At 40.3% G+C, this 22960-nt stretch overlaps 1 protein-coding gene across 1 annotated transcript; it reads right to left on the bottom strand.

The window, feature by feature from the left end:
- Positions 1-162: 162 nt before the first annotated feature.
- On the bottom strand, positions 163-22780 carry itga7 (integrin, alpha 7). Its single transcript, XM_026240784.1, has 25 exons — positions 22433-22780; positions 15383-15504; positions 15196-15275; positions 14312-14567; positions 14129-14230; positions 13733-13940; positions 13461-13654; positions 11669-11757; positions 10081-10208; positions 8582-8677; positions 8390-8451; positions 8130-8299; positions 7858-8007; positions 7073-7188; positions 6708-6891; positions 6533-6607; positions 6384-6463; positions 6218-6295; positions 5933-6035; positions 5390-5596; positions 5191-5307; positions 4975-5088; positions 3592-3690; positions 3379-3504; positions 163-552 (listed from the first exon to the last, which is right to left on the bottom strand). The coding sequence occupies exons 1-25, from the start codon at positions 22618-22620 to the stop codon at positions 403-405; spliced, it is 3294 nt and encodes a 1097-aa protein (XP_026096569.1). The 5' UTR covers positions 22621-22780; the 3' UTR covers positions 163-402.
- Between the last annotated feature and the right edge of the window lie 180 nt (positions 22781-22960).

Here is a 22960-nt window from a genome sequence, read left to right on the forward strand (position 1 = left end):
CTAAGTTTTTGCGAATTGAAAACCTTTTATGTCCCTCATATGATATAAAGACCCTTAAAATATGTTTCAGTATTCAACAGTTTCAAAGTTCTAAAGGCACTGAATTGTAGTTGACACAGAACCACAGCTGTTTTATGAGTTCACAAACACCATTACACTGAATTCAACATTAATACATTAAACAGTGGTTTTAATACTAGGCGCATATATTTCCATTTATATACTGTGTATCTCCAGCTAAATGCAGCTGTCCTTCTGAAATTTTCTTTCGTTCTGCAGAGCAATGAAAAATGCAACTTATAAAATGCTGAATACAAATCTATAGCAGTATATAGATATAGTTAGTGTGAGTCCACTGCATTCTGTGTCCCTGTTGCTGAGGACTAAAGGATGCATACTAGATTAGATTGTCCCATCACTCCAGTGGGTAGCCCATTGTTTTTTGTGCAAAATAAAAGTCTTGTCCTGAAATTGTGTCTCTTGCCGCAGGATCTTCACAGCCTTATACTGGGGCACTTTATCTTTATACCGAACCCTTTGGAAGAAACCACACTGTAAAAGAGAAAGAAGCACAATGAGGTATTATATATATATATATATATGTATTAATAACCAGGTTAAAATCATTTTACTTGATATTCTAAGGTTTAAACTTCCATTCCATTGTAATAATAACAATGTACTCCATTGGCAAGACATTACTTCACACCATGCTTGGTCTATTTCAGCTTCAAACTCTTTTCAACTCATCTGTTATTTTTTTAGAGTTATAAAGTTAGTGCTGGACAACCGCTGCTTATCAGATCTTCTTTTGCTGGCCTTCCCACACAAGCTAAGAGTCTAACAACTCTTATATCCAGTATTTTACACATCCTGTATTCCTTGAATGTCATAGCCATCAGCCTCTATGTCACATCCTAATACACTGAATACAAACAGATTCCCATCATCCTTAATCACCAATGATCTGTAGACTTTCATTTTTTAAGAAGGCTATAATGTTTCTTAAAGGGGTAGTTCACCCAGAAATGAAAGTGGTGTCATTAATTACTCACCCTGAGTTCATTCCAAACCTGTAAGACCATGGTCCATCTTTGGAAACACAAAGTAAAATTTTTTTTGATGAATTCAGAGAGTTCTCTGACAACATATGTATCTGGATACATTGTTTACGTTCAGATCAAAGTGTAAACAATGTAAACAATGTATCCAAGTATGGTGCTGTTGACACAGAAAAGCATATGTTGTTTATGTATGGAAACTAAAATCTTAAACTATGTTCCGAAGACAAACAAAGCTTTTACGGGTTTGGAACGACAAGGGGTTAAATGATTATAGGGATGCTCCACCCCAAAATGAAAATTTTGTCATTAATGCAGAATTTTGGGTGAACTATCCCTTTAATGATGTTTATATGTTGAGTAGGAGTATGTAACAGAGAGAGTTGTTTTTGTTGCTGACCTTATTGCATATGCATTTGTTAAAGTTTCACTTTCAGATACAAAATGTATACATTTAGAATAAATCATGCAAGGCGATTTACTAAGGTATGTACCATATTTTTTGGACTATAAGTCGCACCTGAGTATAAGTCACAACAGTCCAAAAATACGTCATGATGAGGAAAAAAACATATATAAGTCGCACTGGACTATAAGTCGCATTTATTTAGAACCAAGAGAAAACATTACCGTCTCCAGCCGCCAGAGGGCGCTCTATGTGTTCAGTGTAGTCTACAGGAGAACTGAGCAGCATAGAGCGCCCTCTCGAGGCTGTAGACGGTAATGTTTTCTGTTAGTTCATTTCTCTCATGTCATGTCATGTCATGTTCATGTCAAATTAATTTTGATAAATAAGTCGCACCTGACTATATGTCGCAGGACCAGCCAAACTATGAAAAAAAGTGCGACTTATAGTCCGGAAAATACGATACTTTCAATTTATTGGTATTCGCATCATTTAATGTCACCTGCACTTGATTATCATAGGCTCTACTCATTTGTGACTCTATGCTCATTATGGAAACGATGTGTTCTTTAATTTGCTAATTTGCTCAGTTACAGGAAATCAATTGCTTGTTCTGCCTTGCATCACTAAAACCACTGCCATCAAGAGTTTTTTTCAAATGTAAATCTCAAATCAAGTGGCTTGTAAGTCTGTAAATGTGCATGATAAATATATTTCCTAGGGAGAGAAACCCTAGCGTTTTAGCATAATAAGAAGGTCTCAATGATGCTTCAATGACAGCGACTCGTTTGTAAGTTGTTAGGCATGCCTATTATTTTTCAAATGCTGGATATCATGCCATGACTCTTCTAGTTTGGAAAGCCACAGCACAGCAGCACACTCCACTGCAGACCGGAGCTGTACCACATGACGGCTGTGCTGGAGGAAGATCAGGCTGGATGAGGCTCTTAGTGAAGTTCAGCAGCCTGCTTCCTCTCCACATCAGATGGCTGCAGCTGCAGTTGAGCGCGGTAAAACTCTGTTTCATACTGAGGCTGCCTCTCCGTGCGCTTGAAAAAACCACACTGCTCCACCAGACGGGAACAGATAACAGAAATATGCAAACAAATGTAGGTACAGACAGAAGAAAACAGAAGGAACTAACAATGGGTGGTTAGTAATTAAAGGAGAGCAACTATTATGCTGAAGGTTATATAAGACAATAGAATGGATGGTAGGAAAATGGAATAATTTTCTTTTCTTTATATGGCTGCACTTCATTAAATACATGCATGAATAAGAATGCAGTCATCTTTTATGAGCGAATGACAACTGTGCTTGCCTCCTATCATATAGCTAGCTGTATGGGCTGCTTTTATGAAACTATGAAACATTCATGCTGTTTTCAGTCATTTACAGCACTGCCCTCAATCATTTCCTGTGGATGGAAAAGAGTTTGGGAACAACATGAGGCCGAGTACATTGTTTATTTTTAGGGTTTGTTTTCATGCCTTTAAATGACAGCAGACTGACTTTTGAGAACCACATTTCCGATGTTTCATAAAGTGAAAGATGTTTCATCTGACCACTGCAGTTTTCTCGGCTCCTTCTTTCTTAAGCATCTTAAAGAGAGAGCCACAGCAGCTCTGTTTGTCACAAAGCTGTTTTACTATACACAAATAAATTGAAAAAAAAGAGAGGGTCATTCTGTTTCCAGAAAAGAGCATAACTGGCAACCAGTAATCAAGCCCTGATCAAGTTCTGACTGCAAATTTATAGCCAATTTATATTCTTTAGGACATTCACCATGACAGTAGTCAAACAAGTGACGAATCACCAAGCTCAACGATGCAAGTTGTGTGGTAGAATTATGGTTTATCTCCTTCGTCTGCAATAAAGATGCTTGTTGAGCGGGTGCAGGTGCACACTTACCTTCCACAGTAAACACACGAGCAGCGCGAGAACAATAATTCCAGCCAGGACAGCGATAAGAATGATCCACCATGGGATGCTGTGCTGGTCTGAGAGCCCATACTCTGGGTAAATCATCACTGACACCTGCACACACACACAACAGTTAATACGCTAACATGAAGATGCTCAGACGTGAGGATGTGTGATCTCCAGTGATGTGTGTTGTCTGACCTGTGTAGCAGCGTCCTTCAGCACCAGATGTTTAATGTTGGATTTTATGGTGATATTGGCTCTGACCAGCAGCTCCACAGCACTGACAGATGAAAACTCCTAATGGACAGAAAGTGTAAAAGTGAACACTGTACGGAGATTTCTGCTTCGGCAGTCGAACTGGATGAGCCGATAAAACAATGCACAAATACGCCGGCACTTTGTATTAAACATCATTAACTTTGCAGCAAGTTTATTAAATATTATTTGTAGAAAAAAAAATACATCGAAGGCAGAAATATTGTGAAATATTATTACAGTTTAATATAACTGTTATCTATGTGAATATATGCTAAAATGTAATTTATTCCCATGAACACTATTTTCAGCATCATTCCTCCAGTCTTCAGTGTCACATGATCTTCAGAAATCAGAATAATATGATGATTTACTGCTCAAGAAACATTTCTGATTATTATCATGCAAGCAGTTGTGCTGCTTCATATCTTTTCTGCAAACCATTTTTACAGTTTGAACAGAAAGTTCAAAAGAACAGCATTTATCTTAAATATAAATAATTTTTTGTAGCATTATATGTGTCTATACTGGCACTAGATCATTAAATGCATCCTTAATTAATAAAATTATTTTTTCTTAAGAAATATTGTATTGATTCCGAACTTTTGGGAAGAGTGGTGCAATTAATATTGAAAATTGGTGTCTTTTATGATGTGACTGTGTCTGAATCATATTACAGTAACAGAAGAAAATGTGCAAAAGATGGCACAGCAGACCAGGAGAATATTTTAGTGCAAATCTTGTAATGGGAATTTCTGTCCATTTAAAACTAAGAAACCATAATTAGAATATTACAATACTCATTTCTGCACAAGGAAATGCTGTTTACTTGTTACTAAGTGTCTCGATAAAAAGTCTGAGTATCTTTCAAACATGCAAATCCAAGGATTCCTTTATTGTTATGTTGTTCATCAGTCAGGAAAATTTTGTGCATATAATATTTGCTGGATGATCCGTAAACCGCTCTGAGGCGGAGATGTTGTCTACGAACAAAGAAAATGCAGGAATGCTACTACTCTGTCTAGGAGTTGTGGTGCTACTTGCATTAAAAGCCCAACGCGCTTCACAGTGAAGTACATCAATCCATGTTTATCTGCTTCATATATACGTATGGGTTGTCATGCACAGTATGCACATTTATGGGTTATATTTCACTAGCTGTGGGCTTGTACTTTATGTGTTTGTGGTGATTGCTTTGGCACTGTTTTCTTGTCTGAAGTAAAGTGTAAATGTGTTTTCCGTCTTTTGAAATAATTTTTATAATGTACAGTACATACAAACTCTTTTATTTTCCTCACTGAGTTACTATTAAAAACAATCGTTCACCTCAATGAAAGTGCTGTTCCACACGTGCGCTCGGATCCTGAAATGGATCGAGCCGGAGAATGTGTGAAGAGGACACTGGAAGAGCAGACAGCGTGCAGAGCCCAGTAAACAATCCTGTAACAAACCAACAGATCCATCACCCACACCCTCAGATTAGAAAATAATATACGTCAGGAAAGAGTTTCTAATTTGGTCTATGTCCTGGTCGGCACTCACCAGTGTGAGAGACTTCCTTCTCTCAGAAGCAGAAACAGCTGGAGTGACTTTTCCTACTGGTCTTTTGGGAATAAGGTCTTCTTCGGTCTCCAGATGCGAGCGCACCTTTCTGCTGCCCTGTTCACAGATACCGTCCGTCTCACTCAATACTTGCGTTTATCAATGACGCGCGGCTTCTACTGATGGTGTTTGTGTGTACCTTCAGGTTCTCTGTGTGCGGCGGCTGGTCGAGGGCCAGGTGCAGGGGGTCGAGTGCTGACTGGGGTTCACAGCGAGTGGGGGGCTGACCGTCCACCTGCACTGCACTCGGATACAACAGCCACTTCCTATTGATCAGCTCGTACGGCCACAGGATGTTCATAGATGCCGAGCCAAAAGTTTGGAGAGACGGCCCAGCATTTGACACCTGTTATCACACAAGATAACAATAATCATTGCAAATTCTTATTTAAAAAAAAAAAAACAACCTCTCTCACCACTAGGTCTCGACTTCCCCATAGATTCCCACCACGCCACTCGGTAACCCTAACCTACCTGAGTTTCATTGTTTTAATTTATTACTGACTAGTACTGTATAACCTAGATGACACTATTCGTTACTCATTCGTAACATGAAGAAATGCTAGCTTTGTACAGAAACCTACGAAGATTGTGGAATTTAACACGGAATTCAACAGAACAAAAATATCTGTAGTGCAGAAATTGAGATATGATGCAGGTTCTTCTGAGCAAAATAACTTACAATGAATTCATAGTCCACTGCGCTGCCGATGTCCTGCAGTGATGTCATCGCGCTCTCCCCCCTCACTGCTCCGCTGAAGAACAGCTGATGGGGGCGAGCCAGTCTGCAGGAGACCAAGACAACTTATCAACCCCAGTCCACACATTTAAAGAACAAATTAATAAATCTATTTACAGACCATTTCGAAATAAACTGAAGTGAGAGCATCAGTCATGAGAAAATAAGCTGTTGTTTCAGAAAACAGGTGTAAACATCAAAAATCAGAGACAGGAAGTGAACAGCTACCCGCTGAGCACCAGAGGAAGCTCGATCACCATCCGTGCATACGCTGTGACGGGGGCCAAAGCAGGCTGCTCACTTATCCTGCGTGTGATTCACACATGCATTTCACATCATTTGTTTTGCTCACAAAATAAACAGAAGAAAACAGAACTGAAAAGTCTGGACTCACGTGGACAGTTCAAGATGAACAGACAGTGACGTCGTTTCTATCGTGATCCCAGAAGTGCTCAGAACAAGATAAAATTGGACCTGTCATGAAGAATTCATGGTCAGTTTCTCGAAGGTCAGAATAGTGTAACTGTGAGAAGGTTACTTTACCGTCGCCTCTCTTTTCAGCGGATTGCCCAGTTCACACAGCGCCTGAGAGCCGTTCTGATTCACTTCACACAATACCTTCAAGACACGAACACACAACGCAGTCAGGATGAGGAAACGAGGAGAAATATGACTGAGAAAAGAAAGACAATTGTCTGTCACTGAAACAACTGTAGACCTGCTGCCCCATGAGTCCAGAGTACGAGAGAGTGTTGGGCAGAGACACCAGTAGCTGGGTGTTATGGGCATCATCTCCATCTTCCTGTGGGTTTTCTGGGTCAGATGGCATGTTGGTCACCGTGACCTCCAGCACGACTGACTTCTGATCCGACAGAGAGAACACTGGCACATCAGACTCGTCTCTAAACACAAAGCATGTGGGAGTAATTAAATAATGATGAGTAGAGTTATTAATGCTAAACCCTTGGTGAGATGTCAGAGTTAAGACGTCCATGAAGCATGTCAGCACTGTCTGTAGATGTGGTCAGCTCACACTCTAAACATGACGTAACTCAGACAGAACATATGTGTGTAAGCACTTACCGTGGCAGAGGAATAAAGGCATTTGAAATAGGTGCTTTTGTGCCAAACTGATAGGAGAGTTGAAGGTTGCTCTGGCATATTTTATCCTCACCACAGCCTTCTCTGACAAAATTGACCTGAGTAGTAGACAGAAAGCTTGTATTAAGCATTGCATATTCATTTTTGCTGTTGTGACACTGTTTTTGAATTCCTGATGGGATACTGGAATTACCATTCCACGAATGTTACATAAAAGATAATGTACAGACAGCTAGTCCTTTTCACAAAATAAGCATGGAGTTGATATCTGATTACTTACCAATTAATACACTGGTATGCCATTTTGAGGGTAATATTGCAATATGTAACATTGAGTGAAAATAATTGTATTATGTGAAGATTTAAGGTTGCATGACTATTGCACAAAAAAAGTCAATGGAAAATACTTTGTGTGGACCACTTCATATTCATCATGTAGCCTGTACCAGTAATGACTGTTGCTAGCTGCACACAAATATAATGGGAATACTAATATCAATGATAAGTGCACCAGTGAATGTGTGAAGTAAAAGTGGAGCAGAAGTTAAACATGACACATGTGGAATACATTGTTAGAGACTGTCTAACTAGAAACCATCCATCCAAAGGCACTAGATCTGAATATAAAAGCTCATAATTTGTCACAACGGCCATAATGAGTGCTATGAGAGAGATGAAACTCACACAGCTATTGGGTCAGCGGTGCAGCGGTTGACCAATCACAACCAAATTCAAAGAGTAGAGCACAGAAAGTCCATGTGTTTTACCTCGGAGTAGAGTGTGTTTGAGGGACTGAGGCTCAGGACAGGGCTCAGCTGGTTATGGTGTTTATGTCCCGTGTGGTGGCCATGTCTGCTTCTTCGTATAGTGTGTGTGATAGCCAGAGAGACGGGCCGCAGCTTGTCCCGAATGTTGTCCTAGTGAAATGAGAACATAAGAGTTCCTTCCCATTTCACTTAATATTAACATGCATCTCAAATGCATGACCACTTGTGATCTGACATCACTGAATGCATGCATGCATTAATGAATGTTCTACCTTTACAACCAAAGTCACTGTTTTGCAGTCAGGATGTTTTTGTCCATGTAGCTCCACTACCACCGAATGAACGTACTCCGGCTCTGATGAACTGCGTTCCAGGAAGTGAACTCTGTGAGGAAGACTCAACTTCCTGCGCTCTATGTCTGCCTCAAAATGTACACCAAGTGCTGATGTGGGAGAGCAATACAAACATTCAAACATGTGTGTATGTCTGCACTTACGCTGTATTTTGTGATGGTAGATGTGGTTTATCTTACTGATATGTGGTGAGTAGGAGTCAGGATAAGCAGTGTACGTGTAGCAGGCCTTCACATCCACACTAGATAGACAACACACACATTACAAGTTTCCAAACAAGATGAATTACAAGAACATAGATACACATATTGTTCAGTACTCATCTAATTGCAAAAAATATATAGTGCAATCAATAAAAAGTAACTTCTGACCAAACACCATCTTGCTCCTGGCAGTTGTGCTGTGTCAGATCAATATACTGAGGCTCAATGGAAATGTCTCGGATCACGTGAAGCACTGGACGTGACCTAATGGACAAACGATCAAAGAGTCAAAAAAGATCTGTAAAGGTGCCATCTGTAAAAATTGAGGTAGAAATATCCAAACAATGACCTACACGCATCAAAAGAATGAGAAGAAATAAGTTCGATGATGTCATTAAAAAAATGTCAAGTTATAGTGCTGCAGAGATATCAACCTTAATTAGCATTAGCATTACTAGCCACGGCCCGACAGGTGTCGTAATACCGGTTTCGGCCATGGGAGGCGGTATGTGGGCAACATAACCACCAGCCAACCTGCAATACACGAGTAACTCGCACGGCTTGTGGGCGTGTACTTGAACCTGATGTCAATCGTGTGGAAAGTACAGCCCACTACTTCATACAACATTCCGCCCTCGGAATCACAAATTAAATCCGATAAGAAAAGGAGCCAAACCAGAGTAAACATCAGCACTGCTTTCCATCGCTGGAGACAACTGATGGACCTAAAGAAATGAGGTTCGACTCCGAACTTGCAACAATTATTTTGGATTGGTAAGTTAGATGCTGTTAGTATTTCGCTAGAAGTTTGTTTTATATGTTTATGTATTTTTTGTTCTGGAAGTTATAACATAAAAATGTATCGAAGGCTGTTCGATAAACGTACTAATGTTAGCGATTGCTAACCGTAGCTGCGTTTGATAATTAGCTAGCTATAACTTACCCATTTTTTTATATCATAACTAACCTGCTCTGTCTGGTCTGTTGGTTTCCGTGTCCTCTTTGCTTCGTGGTTTTTCTGTGCATGAGAAAATTGATGTGTGGCGTGAAAGCATGTGAAAAGAGTCACTTGCGTGTGTCTCATGGTGAATGCTTGAGAGTTGGCAGCTCTGGTATCGTTGGTTGGCGCTAGCTTGGTCAACATCAGCTGTCTGATGTTTACCAATGATGTTGACAGAATGCTGTCTGTCAAATTAATTTAATTCAAATAATGTGTATATACAACTCAAAATGTAATATGAACAAAACGAATATGAACATATTCACTGGTAAAGGTGAAGGGGAGTAGCTTGAAGATGTCATGTTTCAAAATCACTTTACATCACCCAACGTTCCTCTGGAGGCAAAACGTCCTCTTAGTCTTCGGCTATGGCTCTAGGGTTGTTCTGAGGGTAGGGGCGGAGCATAGAGACTATGCCGATTCTCGTTTGTTACTCTAGAGTAGACCAATTCACTTTATTGAGGCATACTGCCCCCATCTGGTATGGAATGTGGAGTATGACTTGATTTTTTTGCTAGACATGACAGATGGCACCTTTAAAGTCTCTTGAGTAATAATGACTGCAAGGCATGTATTTTTAAACATTCAGTAGCTATTTTTGTTACAGGACACATGCTTTCAATTCACAGCTCATGTCGATAACATATACAGGCAGTTCATATCTCACCTATAAAGCACAACCTGATCGCTGAGAGAGCCAATAGCTAGATCTGGATACAAATTCCCATCAACATCTAGTCCTCCAGATATGGAATAGCCCAGCCGCTTGACTCCTGCATTAAGCCCGTCCAGAACCTTGAGATGATGACAGATAAATTCAGAATGCTGAGATGACACTCTTGGCTGAATGTTAGTTCTTTAGTACAGCAATTAGTTTGCACTTATTTCTTGTGTGAACAAGAACTTAAAAATATCTTCAGTATAGTGCATAGAGATGGAAATATTTTTGTTGCATTATTCCAAATTAATAGATTATGATCCACAAAATGTATAAATATTATCAGAAATAAACATATTAACAAATAAATAGAGTGGAATCCCCAAATTAATCTTAGGATTTCACAAACGTGAATTAAATTAACAAATAAATAAAATTACATTTGCAAATAAAAAAACATATTCACAATCGTTACAAACATACGGAGCTACAGACATGGCATGCCGGACAAAAATAGTATGTATGCTACATTTTACTATGTTGTTCCCTCGATTTATAAATTAAATGCACAATTTATCAAATCGAGGGAACAAAATAGTGAACGCATCGCATGCATGTTTTAGTACATCGAGGGAACAAATTAGTAAATCGTGTGCATAATACATTTTTTCTTGCATGTCATGTGAGGGGCTTCATACAAACACAACTTTGATTTGTGAGTTGGGTTCTGTGCATTTGTAGATCACTGCACATATTTGTGGATCATGTCTTGTACATTAGTGAATGGCTTTCTGTGCATTTGTGCATCGCTGCAAACATTTGTGGATTTTGAAACATTTCTAGCGAAAAGACATGCTGACAAATCCACAAATGCATGGACTCCACCCACTCAAGCCAATCAGATAACAGCCACATTTCACTGGCCAATTGTAGCATGTTCCCATTACAGCCTTCTTTAATCTGCATTGGATAAGCAAATTTGTGTGGGTGTGATGACCCTGAGTCTTTTGACCCCCCCCCCCCCCATGTTAATTGATAATTAGAGTATATAGGAGTGTTGTGTTTTAAATGGGATAAACACACTCTGTGGGATAGTTTCCCTCAGGAGTGGCTATTGCTCAGTATCTAAGACCTTGCTGATTCTTTCGAATTTTGGGCCCTATTTTAATGATCTAATTGCATGGTATAAAGCGCACAGTGCAGGTGCACTCAGGGCATGTCCGAATCCATTTCTACTAGTTTAACAACGGGAAAACGGTTGGCACGCCAGGGTACATGGTCTAAATAAGTTGTCCCTATTCTCTTAATGAGAAATTGGTATTTTTTTGGGTGTAACGTGCAATAAACCTCGCACCATGAACGGTGTGCTACTTGCATGGCAGAATGTAATTTTTCATTTTTAAAAATGTTTTTGTGCTGCTGCGTGTGCACCCGTCTACAGGCACATATTACTAACATGTTCTTTAAATAACAAAGAAAAAATATTGCACTAGACTTTAGACCAGGTTTGAGTTTGTCTATAGCGCCTGAGCACACCTTTGTGTGTGTGAGTTAGTGAGCCAGTGAGCGAGTGTGTGTGTCTCAGAGAGAGGTTTGCCTGAGAGGGTTTGGTATCAATGCCAGATGAAGAGCCATGGTAAATAAAAACTTTCCCATCTCCATCAAATGGGGCCCCAACAGCAATATCTGAAAACAAACAAATAAAAAATATCAAATGATTAAAAAAAATTCAGTTCTGTAATTGCATTATTTCTAATTTGGCAAGTAGAGTATTTTCTCTTGTGGACAACCACATATGCAGGTCCCAAAGTAGAAAATAGCGCAATAAACGTGAAAACACCTTCATCATGCATCACCAACATCATACAAACAAAACTGATAACACTGAGATTTTCAACGCAGTGATAGACCTATGAGCTGTGTCTATCTGCATGTCTGCATCACAACTCCACATGGAGAATATCTGACTGAGGAATTGAAAAATCTGACTGTGAGACTTCACAAAGATGGAAAAGGATACAGGAAGACCAGGGATCAACTAAAAACAGTGATTGCTGCAGGAATCAGGAGCTATAGAATGAGCCAGAGCACCACTAATCAGAGCGATAATGGCCATCCTCCTAAAACAACACTACGGAAAGTGCACTACTTGCACAATATAGTAAAAAAAATAAATAAATGAACAGGGGTTATCAATGGAAATCATGCGAGTTTATTTGACAATTCAGGTAGACATTGTATAATATCCAGGCTCTTGTTTGCTCTTCAGTACAAAACTATAAGTATAACCTTTGTTTAAGAACATGAAAAGAAGCCTAGGTGAATATTTTGGTAGCATGGTCTTTGGTCTGATGAGTCTATGATAAATTTGTTCATCTCAGATGTTCATCTCATGTGGCATTAACCTGGTCAGGGATACATTAGTGTTGATTCTGAGGAGATGACATTTGTAGATGACACCATAAATGCATGTTGATGTACCAAAATACTGCCAGACAAGATTACTTCCAGTCTGCAGATGAGGAATATTACAGCAAGACAGTGATTTAAAGCACACTGCCAATGTCACAGATGATTATGAAAAGAAGGAACCTTTAAAGGTATGTCATCTGATGGAAATCCAATGATCACCATTTTTAAAAGGTTTTTTTTTTTTTAAGAAAATGAACAACACAACTCCTCCAGTAAAGATCATATATTAAGTACAATGCCTTCTTCTTCTTTCTTTATTTATTAAGGGAAAGGCCTTATATGAGTAATGATGTTATCAGACTTTGTTCCTTGTTTTGTGTGTGTTTTGATCCCCATGTGCCTTCTTAGCCCTTATTCTGTCCTTTCTGTTCCTTTCCCCATTTAGTTCTAATAGTTCCAGTTCCAGATGTTCCTTGTTATTAGGTAACCTCCTCACCTGTCTGCTCTATTTGACTTCTAGCCCGTTCTGTTCTCCCTCGTCCAGAGTTGTTTATGTCAACCCTAGCTACGTGTGTTTCCCTTGTTCCCTGAAAGTGTTTAAAGCCTATATGTTTCAATTCCACTCCTCGCTCCTTCATCTCCTTGCTCTTCACATTAGCAAACCGTGACAGATATAACTGTTACATGTCTATTTTTTAATATATTATAGAATTTGAGGTCAAAGAGGTATGAGGATGAGGTTGTTCTGTAGGTCACTTTACAAGTAGGCTCAATGTAGAGAGAAAAAAAACGCATTAGAAGATCTTTATAAGTATTGTGTAATTACACAGGAGTGTACTCACTTCTGTGCTGTAACAGTAATACAACATTCCATTGCATTTTTTTTTTACAAAGAACCAAATGCAGAATTCAATGTAATCTGTTTTTCTGAGATACCATGAACTAAAGCATATAAACACACTTGATTTCATTCTTACCTTCATAACCATCCCGGTCCAGATCTCCAGCACTACTGACAGTCATCCCAAACATAGAGTCATATGTTCCATTGAGCCTGATCGGTCGTGCCTTTTCCCAGTGGCTGGCCGGGTTCAGGTACACATACACAGCACCTCCAATCTCAGCCTTTCGGTCAAAGAAATTCGGAGCTCCCACCACAAGATCTGTCCAACTGTAGGTGGAATCATGCTGTAAGAATTTATGCACATCAGGTCCATGGCTTTACACATTGACATATAAAGTGTCTTACCCATCACTGTTCAGGTCAGCTACGGCCACAGAATAACCAAAGGAGGAGGCCAGCTCCTCACCCCACAGAATGTGGTCAGGCATCAGCCGGTAGACGTTGTCTTTCCGTAGCAGAACCACGGCTCCTTTGTGACTGGCTCGAGGAGCTCCAGCGACAAACGTCAGCTCAGACTTACTCATAATACCTCTGGCTGAATCCACAGAGAAACCTGTGATGAGAAGGGACACATTTACAAATGGAAACAAATCTTGATCTTGCCTGTTGGACAGTGATTATGTTATATGAGTTTATTCATGTTAGGGTACCACAAAATCAGCCAATACCAGTGTAATGGAATTTGAAAGTCAAAAACAAAGTATTGAAATGTCAACACGTCAATGTTTTTTGTCTACAAACCCAGGTAACTGTTCTGAGCGATGTCCTCAAATGAGCTTTTGGACGGTTCCATTGTTTTGTAGACCAGAGCATCCTCGACTGGACTGGCCATAAATAACAGCCCTGAGATGAGTTTAGATGAGAAAAGGATGATTTAGAGAGAGATAAAAAAAACATCAGCTCATCAAAAGCATATCTCATTACCTTTCCAGTTGTAGGTCCCAGGAGCCCCAAAGAGGATGTAGTTTTTGTCAGGTGTGAAACTCGCTGACAGGCCCTGCTGGCAGAATCCAAACTGCTCATGTCCTTGAGAACGACCTTCACAAAACTTCCACTCTCCTCCATCCAGATCATCTCTCTCGGTCAAATCTTCACTCAGCACATAACAGCGTCCGATTGGGTCACGGGTCTCAAAGGTTTGGTTGACGTGTTGTCTGAGCTCATAGAGATGAGCGCATGTCTGACATCACAACACAAACAGGATCATGTAGTGCTCATGCCAAGATGACCAGGTCCCCATTCTCTATAATTGTGCTTTGATTTTCAAATTAAAACTTTAAGATTGAAAGTCCACATTGTAAGAAAACACGGATGGATGAGATACTTGAGTTGATTTGAATCCCATTTCTGAGGGAGAACTGGAATAAATCTATCTTTGTTTAAATCTATGTTCATTTCCTATTGGGTTGTGTTTTGAGTGTGCATAGTGGTCATGATGAAGAACGCAACAAGGGTCACACATTTGCTGGGCTGGAGCTGATCTCGAGCGTGCTCAATGCTGATGATTGTGGGTGTTTCAGGGACACAAAATGTATTCTTTTAGAAATGTTGAGAACTTGAAAAGAAGGCTGCCTTCCAAGGACCCTTCATACTGAGGTGGCCTTTGATGATCTGGCAGGTGAAGTAAGCCACTTTACAAGGATTCTAAACAAAGACACTTGAACCAGCTCATCAAAGTGATCAGGAGGACTGACAATAACTGAAGTCTGCAGGAAGGTAGCCCTCCTGGAGCAGGGCTGACTAACCCCATTATGTTATTTACTGTATACATGTCTGATCTACCTGTCACAGGTATAAAACATACTCACCACTACTTTTCCACCAATTCCTTGACTTTTGACTGTGACACCCAACCACTGGTTGTCTTTGCTCTCTCGGTCCAGACTCACTTGAGAAAACGAGAAACATTTCTCCTTGAATGGATACAGTTGAGCAGAGCATACATTTTAGTTCATCACATAAAAATGAAGCTAAAATGGTCTTAATAAGTGTTACCATGTCCATCGATGTCCACTCGTTCACACTTCTCCGGTGTAATCGGACATCGATACAGTGCACCGGGACGGCTGCCCCACAAAGTTCCTATGCCCCGGGCCTGAGGCGCCCCAACCAATATCCTGCAGAGGAAGACTAACACTTTAAATGTAGTTACGACATCATGAACAGTTACCAGTTTAAAGAAAATTAAATCATAGCTGCACATTTTTTTTTAGAATTCATTAGATCAGTGGTCTTTGGCTCCTGGGCTTGAGGTTATGTTTGGGCCCTATACCTACACTACAAATGCCTTCAAATAGAACATCATTATGGAGTAACACAAAATATACAAACATATGCTTTGAGGTTCATAAATAGTACAATTAATATGCAACATGTCTAGGCTATAATCAAAGTTTGAATGTTCATCCATCCATCCATCCATCCATCATCTTCCGCTTATCCAGGCCAGCCAGGAGACAGCGTGTCCTAGGTCTTCCCCAGGGCCTCCTCCCGGTGGGAGGTGCCTGGAACACCTCCTTGGGAAGGCATCCAGGAGGCATCCGAAATAGATGCCCGACCTCAGCTGGCTCTTCTCGATGTGGAGGAGCAGCGGCTCTGCTCTGAGCTCCTCCCGAGTGACCGAGCTTCTCACCCTATCTCTAAGGGTGCGCCCAGCCACCCTATGGAGAAAGCTCATTTGGGCCGCCTGTATCCAGAATCTTGTCCTTTCGGTCATGACACACAGCTCATGACAATAGGTGAGAGTAGGAATCAAGATTGACCGGTAAATTGAGAGCTTTGCCTTACAGCTCAGCTCCTTTTTCACCACGACAGACCGGTACAGCGACCGCATTACTGCAGAAGCTGCACCGATCCGTCTGTCAATCTCCCGTTCCATCCTTCCCTCACTCGTGAACAAGACCCCAAGATACCTGAACTCCTCAACTTGAGGCAGGAACTCTCCACCAACCTGAAGTGGGGAATACACCCTTTTCCGACTGAGAACCATGGCCTCGGACTTGGAGGTGCTGATTCTCATCCCAGCCGCTTCACACTCGGCTGCAAACCGTCCCAGTGCACGCTGAAGGTCCTGGTCTGAGGAGGCCAACACGACAACATCATCCGCAAAAAGCAGCGACGAAATCGTATGGTCCCCAAACCGGACACTCTCCGGCCCTAGGCTGCGCCTAGAAAATTCTGTCCATAAAAATTATGAACAGAACTGGTGACAAAGGGCAGCCCTGCCGGAGTCCAACATGCACCGGGAACTGGTCTGACTTACTGCCGGCAATGCGAACCAAGCTCTTGCTCCGGTCGTACAGGGACCGAACAGCTCTAAGCAGGGAGCCTCCGACCCCATACTCCCAGAGCACCCTCCACAGGATGCCACGAGGAACATGGTCAAATGCCTTCTCCAAATCCACAAAACACATGTGGACTGGTTGGGCAAACTCCCATGAAACTTCCAGCACCCTGGAAAGGGTATAGAGCTGGTCCAGTCTTCGTCGACCGGGACGAAAACCACACTGTTCCTCCTGAATCCGAGGTTCCACTATCGGAACAAATTCTCCTCTCCAGTACCCTAGCATAGACTTTCCAGGGGAGGCTAAGAAGTGTGATCCCCCTATAGTTGGAACTAGGGCTGTAGTACTCGAGTCCGGTCTTGGACTCGAGTCCGGACTCGAGACATTTTTCTGTCGTCTCGGACTTGTCTCGGACTCGTTGAATTTGCACTCGGACTTGTCTCGGACTTGGCCATTGGACTCGCCAAGTCTTCTAGTTGGTCTCGACCGAGTCCAGAAAAAAAATAAAAAAAAAAATTTCTCCTTCAAAACAAAACCACATTTGCATGATGTCGCGACTGAAAACGTGTGGAAAACGCTAGGCGCGCCGCTCTCCTTATTTCCAAAGCACTCTGTAATCTGCGCTTGCGCTCCAGTGGCGTCTGCTGTTGCTGGGCAACCATGACCCGCTCTCCATGATGACGCAGAAGTTTCAGCAAAGAATAAATGGAATTCCAGCACTTAAAATCACTTGCAGTAGCTCTGCTAATAGATTCATTTAAAAAATGGCTATCCTTGTACAACTATGATCATCTGTTTCTCTATCTTAGCTTTCAGTATTGTTCCGGGAAAGGATGTGCATGACAAGTGGTGCACTTACTGCGACCTGAAAAGTTTAGATGTTTCTAATTAAATTTTCTACATGTTCGATTGTGTTTTATTTACGTCTACACCTAGATAGCCTTTTTTTTTTCAATAAACGCGTATTAATGTATAGCCTTATGCAACAATTACATATGTAGCTAAATTTTAAAAACTTTATATATGACATTACATATTTACATTTTCATGTAACAGCCAGTATTTGTATCTGTAACAATCACAAAATTTTTCCTATCTGCATTCGGATATAACATCGTACAGTTACTTGATAAGACTGTTATGACTTTTTATATATTTTTTCGTAGTTATCACTGAACAAGTATGTCATGTTAAACTGAAATAATTATTAATTTCTAAAATAATATTTATCATGCAAGCAGAGAGATTGAACAAAGTTAAGCATTAACTGTTCAACAGAGTATTGATAGTTGTGTAAATATTGTCATATAATCCACTACATACCTTTCTATCAAAGTTATCAAGATGAATTTGTGATGACACAGTTTAACTCTGAGTTCTTGTCATATTTTATTACCATTTTATAAACTATAGTGAATAAACTGTGATAATGTGAAATGTTAAAGTTGTCTGAATAAATTTTGGTTTGATTGAATTAAATTTTTACAATGAAGACTATGCAGTGCTATTTTACATTAGATTTTTTGTTTTTTGTACTTGGACACCTACAAAATTGGAAAAATAATACATGTGTAAATAGCACAACTAAATAAATATAAATGAACATAAAAAAAACTATTTCAAACAGGGTCCACTGATACAACCTGCACCTGGGCCCAGCAAACCCCAGCTACAGCCCTGGACAGGCGTGGGCTATTCTTTTGTTATTTCTACATCAATTACGCAGATAAAAGGTCATGGTTGACTCCATGTGTGTCATTTGTGTTTGGAAGCTGTTGCTGTTGAGTCCACATCATTCAGTCAAAGGACGTCCACGGAGGACAACAGTGCTGGATGATCGGAGGATCCTCTCCGTGGTAAAGAAAAACCCTTTCATAACATCCAGCCAAGAGAAGAACACTCTCCAGGAGGCAGACGTGTCTCTGTCAAAGTCTACAATCAAGAGAAGACTTCACCAGAACAAACACAGAGGATTCACTACTAGGTGCAAACATGGCCAGAGTAGACTTTAAGAACGAAAAAACATCTATAATTTACATTAAGATCTACCTGTACCAGAATGACGTGAAGAAACTGGTGTTAGTGGGGTTTATTGATGACGTGACAGAGGACAGAAGAAGTTAGAAGAATTCTCTCTGCCCAGATTCAGTCAAATGGAATTTTAACAGGTTTCTTAAAGCGTCTTAAAACCTTTGCCACAGTTCTTCTGGACTGAGTCAGTCTCAGTTTGTTCTGTTTCTTCATGTCACTCCAGACAGACTGATGATGATCAGATCACATCTCTGCTGTCAGACTCCTTGTGCAAACAAAAATCTCCCTGGATTATTACAATTAATGAAAAAAATGAATGTTTGGAAATGTAATCTTATATTTCCTACTGACACACTACAGCAAAAGATAGAAATAACTCAATTTTTAGTTGCTGAAAATACTAGTGTTCTAATCATTTTGGCCACCACTGTATATGTATGTGTGTGTGTGTGTGTGTGTGTGTATGGAACTGATGTGATATGTGATTTCCAGCTTGAGTCATCGTATGAGAACCTGTCCCATGGATTTTATTTGTAAAAATAGAGAAGGTATTCAAGACAGTGTCAAATCTAAAATCTAAATAAATACGTAGTCAACAGACCATAATGAGTTGATGTGTCTGTCCTATATTGGAGAAGGCTGTGAGGTCGGGTCAATTCTCTTTTAGTCTATAACAGGCAGCAGTTCTCATCTGAGTATAAATAGAGTGCAAACACAGTAACAGCAGACACCATGTGACTTCCTTATACAAGGCCAATCGTTTGTGTCCAAAAGTGCATTTACTGCCTGTACACTGAGACAAGGAAGATCTGATGTCACTGTGTGTGTGTGTGTGTGTGTGTGTGTGTGTCTGTGTGTGCATGTGTGTGTTAGTGTGTGCGTATCCAAAATCATTGTCCTTAAAGGGAAATTAGGAAAATAGCTTATAAGTCATACAGAATTAAGTTTTCTGAATATCTAAAAATAGTAGTTTTGTGTGAGGGGCAATTTTTATGTGCAGGGTTAGTGTAAGGGGATAGAAAATATAGTTTGGATAATAGAAAATCCATTATGCCTATGGAATGAACCTATAAAGCATGGAAACCAGTGTGTGTGTGTGTGTGTGTGTGTGAGCGTGTGTGTGTGCGTGTGTGTGTGTGTGTGTGTGTCAGAGAAAGATCAGTGGCATACCAGAGGCATTAGAAATGATGATCTCAAAGAGATATAAACAGCGAACATTTTTTTGCGACATGTACACTTACTGAATGCGGTTAGTAGTCAATGTTCAACAGTCATATATTCGGGAATTCCCTGGATCGAATCACATGAAACTCTAAACCTTTTAAAAAACGTTTATAAAGAGGGAGAAAAGCACCAGAAGTCAGTGTGTCATGGAGATTGGGTTTATGTCTGGCTGTACTCCTGAAGCTCCCCTTCGAGGATCAATAAACAATATATTGAGATTAAACAACGTGAACAAAGCAAATAAAACCAAAGACAAAAAAAAAACTAAAACAAACAAACAGACATTTAAACGGTAATGCATAAGTAGTAGCTTTCGGGAGCCAGTTAACCATGAGGACAGAAAGATAAGCCACTGACTGAAACCTGTGTCAGATTCTGAATTTGAATTCAGGCCTAAACTCAACCCACTTAAAGCGTCAGACATTAAACTTTTAATGTGACGTCTTTTAACAGCTTCTTGCTAAAGAAGTGTCTTGTAACCGTATAGCTCCTGAACACACACAAGCTGCTTTTAGACGCTGGAGACAGACAGACTGCAGTATGAGTGTGGGACGCTAGTAAACATACAGGTCTGATGGACACTATGAATAGAGAAGAGAGCGATACTTTTACATAAGAGAGAGGGGGAAAAGTTAAACTTCATAGACAGAGATATCACATTTACAGAAGAGATGAGTCAGTGGGGAATGACAAAGCCCTGTGTAATAAAATGACAAGACGTGCCATTTCCCAAGGACACGGAAAAAAACAAAAACATTTCAGCCATATTGAGTTGTTAAAACAGGTGCGCTCGTTCGTTCAACGGTTGTGTTCGATCATTCGCTGGCTGTGCTGTTTTAAATGAAGTGGTTCTGCTGTGTTTCTTGTCACAAGTTCAGTGATGATATTCTCCAGCCAATCAGTGATCAGCAGAGTTTACACGTCACGTTTTGTGGTAATGGTATGGTCCACAGAAACTCAACTCAGGTGTTATTTACATCATACGTGATCAGACGTGACACTGGACAGATCAGATCAGATCAGATCACAGGTGTCTGAAAACACTTTTTCTAAACATCTCTAACTTGACATCTTAAAGGCACAACAGTGTACATGTGTACGCTGAAATCAGAGATGGATTTGTTACAGAAGTGCTGCATTGATGAATATAGTAGTGAATTTAGAGACACACTTTATAACGGGTACTGCCAGCACCCTCATTAGGTGACTAGATGACCAATGGTTCGCTAGCCAACCATCCTAACATACTGTATTATGGCACTATATACCCATTCAAGCTGCGGAAAAATGCTTAGCTATTTTCCATTCAAATCGATGAACATTCATGTATGTCACATAGCATTATAGTGTATGGTGTGATGGTGTTTTGGTGTTTGCATTGGTTCTAAGGTGTTAAATATGATGCAACTGCTGATATCATGCAACGCACAAAAGACTTGTTTAATATATAATACATTAATATGTATGTATTCATTTTACCGAGGTTCTTTAAAGGAAGTGAACATGTTATAAAGCACAATTGGACCCACTTTATATTAAGTGGCCTTAACTACTATGTACTTACATTTTAATTAATAATTTAGTACAATGTACTTATTGTGTACATACATGTTTTAACATTGTACTTAAAAAAAACTACATGTAATTACATCTGTATTTAATTTCTGTAATTACATTTATAATTAGACTGTTGACCCATACTTTACACCTTAACCCACCCTTAAACTTACCTATACCTCCAACCCTCTCCCTAACCTTACCCCTATCCCCCCTCAATAGCAGCAAAAGTGTTTTACAATACAATATGAACACAATAAGTACATTGTACTTATTTTTATGTAAGTACATAGTAGTTAAGGCCACCTTATATAAAGTGGGACCACACAATTAGTTAAAACATGATCACAATGTATACGTCTCTATTAGATTCTAGTCTTGCTGTCTTTTTCACCCTTTACTAGTCGGAGAAACTATGCACCTGATCACTTAGAAAAGCAACAAACCTCTCCACAACAACACATGATTTGTGGAATCAAATCCTCAAATAAATAATGCTTAGTGCTTGAATATTCATACATTATCACCCTTATATGAGCAATAATAAGAGTGATGCTGGCCACTAATAATAGCTGATAATAAGCCGTGAGCTCAGCACAGCGTAATGCTTCTGACTGTAACTCATCTCACACACTCATTGCATGTCTGACAGACCGCAAGCGTCCAGCTTTAACAGTCTCTGCACGACAATATCTGCTGTGTCACTGACTGAACATCATTCTGAGCATGAACAGACCTGTCTCTGATCACAAACGATTCAGCATGAGAGATATCTAATGCTTTATCTCACACGAACACACATTAACAAACTGACAAAATCTCCAAGAGAAAAATCGGATTCCTAGTGTTATTTAAGTATTGACACCAATGAAGAGTGCTGCTATATAAGATCATGTTTCAGCTCACAATCATTCTTTTGCCTTCGATACAAGCCGAGCGATAGACTCACCAGCTGTGAGGTTCAGGTGTGAGCTGCTGGTGCAAAGCCAAAGAGAAGCCGAAGAAACTTCCCTCCTCACCCTCCTTGATGAGGATTGTTGTTGTGTCCAGGTTAAACGCTGAGATCCAGGAGCAGAGAGTGAGCAGAAGGCAGCAGAGTCCTGCCGTGCACCTCCGCTGTGTGCACCACAGAGACATGACAAAGTTCAGCAGCTCTGATAAACACCACAGTCCTGGAGCAACTGCTGATCATGAACACAAGACACTAGAAGAACGAGCAGTGTCAGTCTGAGCTGGGCTCCAGGCAGGAGTAAGACTGCCAAAGAAAGACTGCACAAGTGCACGGCCGCCCCTCCTCACACACACACACACACACACACACAGAGCCGTGAATAGACCACCCACACCCCCCTCAGCTGACATCATCACTCAGCGATCCGTGGCACATTGATCAGGATCACTAGATACGACTAAACTCTGAACAATACGAGGACCTGCATCTGCAGATCAGTGTTCGGTCGCTCCACAAAACTTCCTG

Source organism: Carassius auratus, linkage group LG36F (genome assembly GCF_003368295.1).
Source record: "Carassius auratus strain Wakin linkage group LG36F, ASM336829v1, whole genome shotgun sequence".
In the NCBI taxonomy this organism is placed as follows: domain Eukaryota; kingdom Metazoa; phylum Chordata; class Actinopteri; order Cypriniformes; family Cyprinidae; genus Carassius; species Carassius auratus.

Excerpts from the sequence above, each read along its gene's own strand:
- itga7 (XM_026240784.1), bottom strand. The coding sequence starts at position 22,620 with ATGTCTCTGTGGTGCACACAGCGGAGGTGCACGGCAGGACTCTGCTGC. Across the intron at positions 13,655-13,732 it reads GCTGACCTGAACAGTGATGG|TTGGACAGATCTTGTGGTGG; the intron begins GTAAGACACTTT and ends TTCCACCTACAG. Across the intron at positions 6,296-6,383 it reads GTTCATCTTGAACTGTCCAC|GATAAGTGAGCAGCCTGCTT; the intron begins GTGAGTCCAGAC and ends AATCACACGCAG.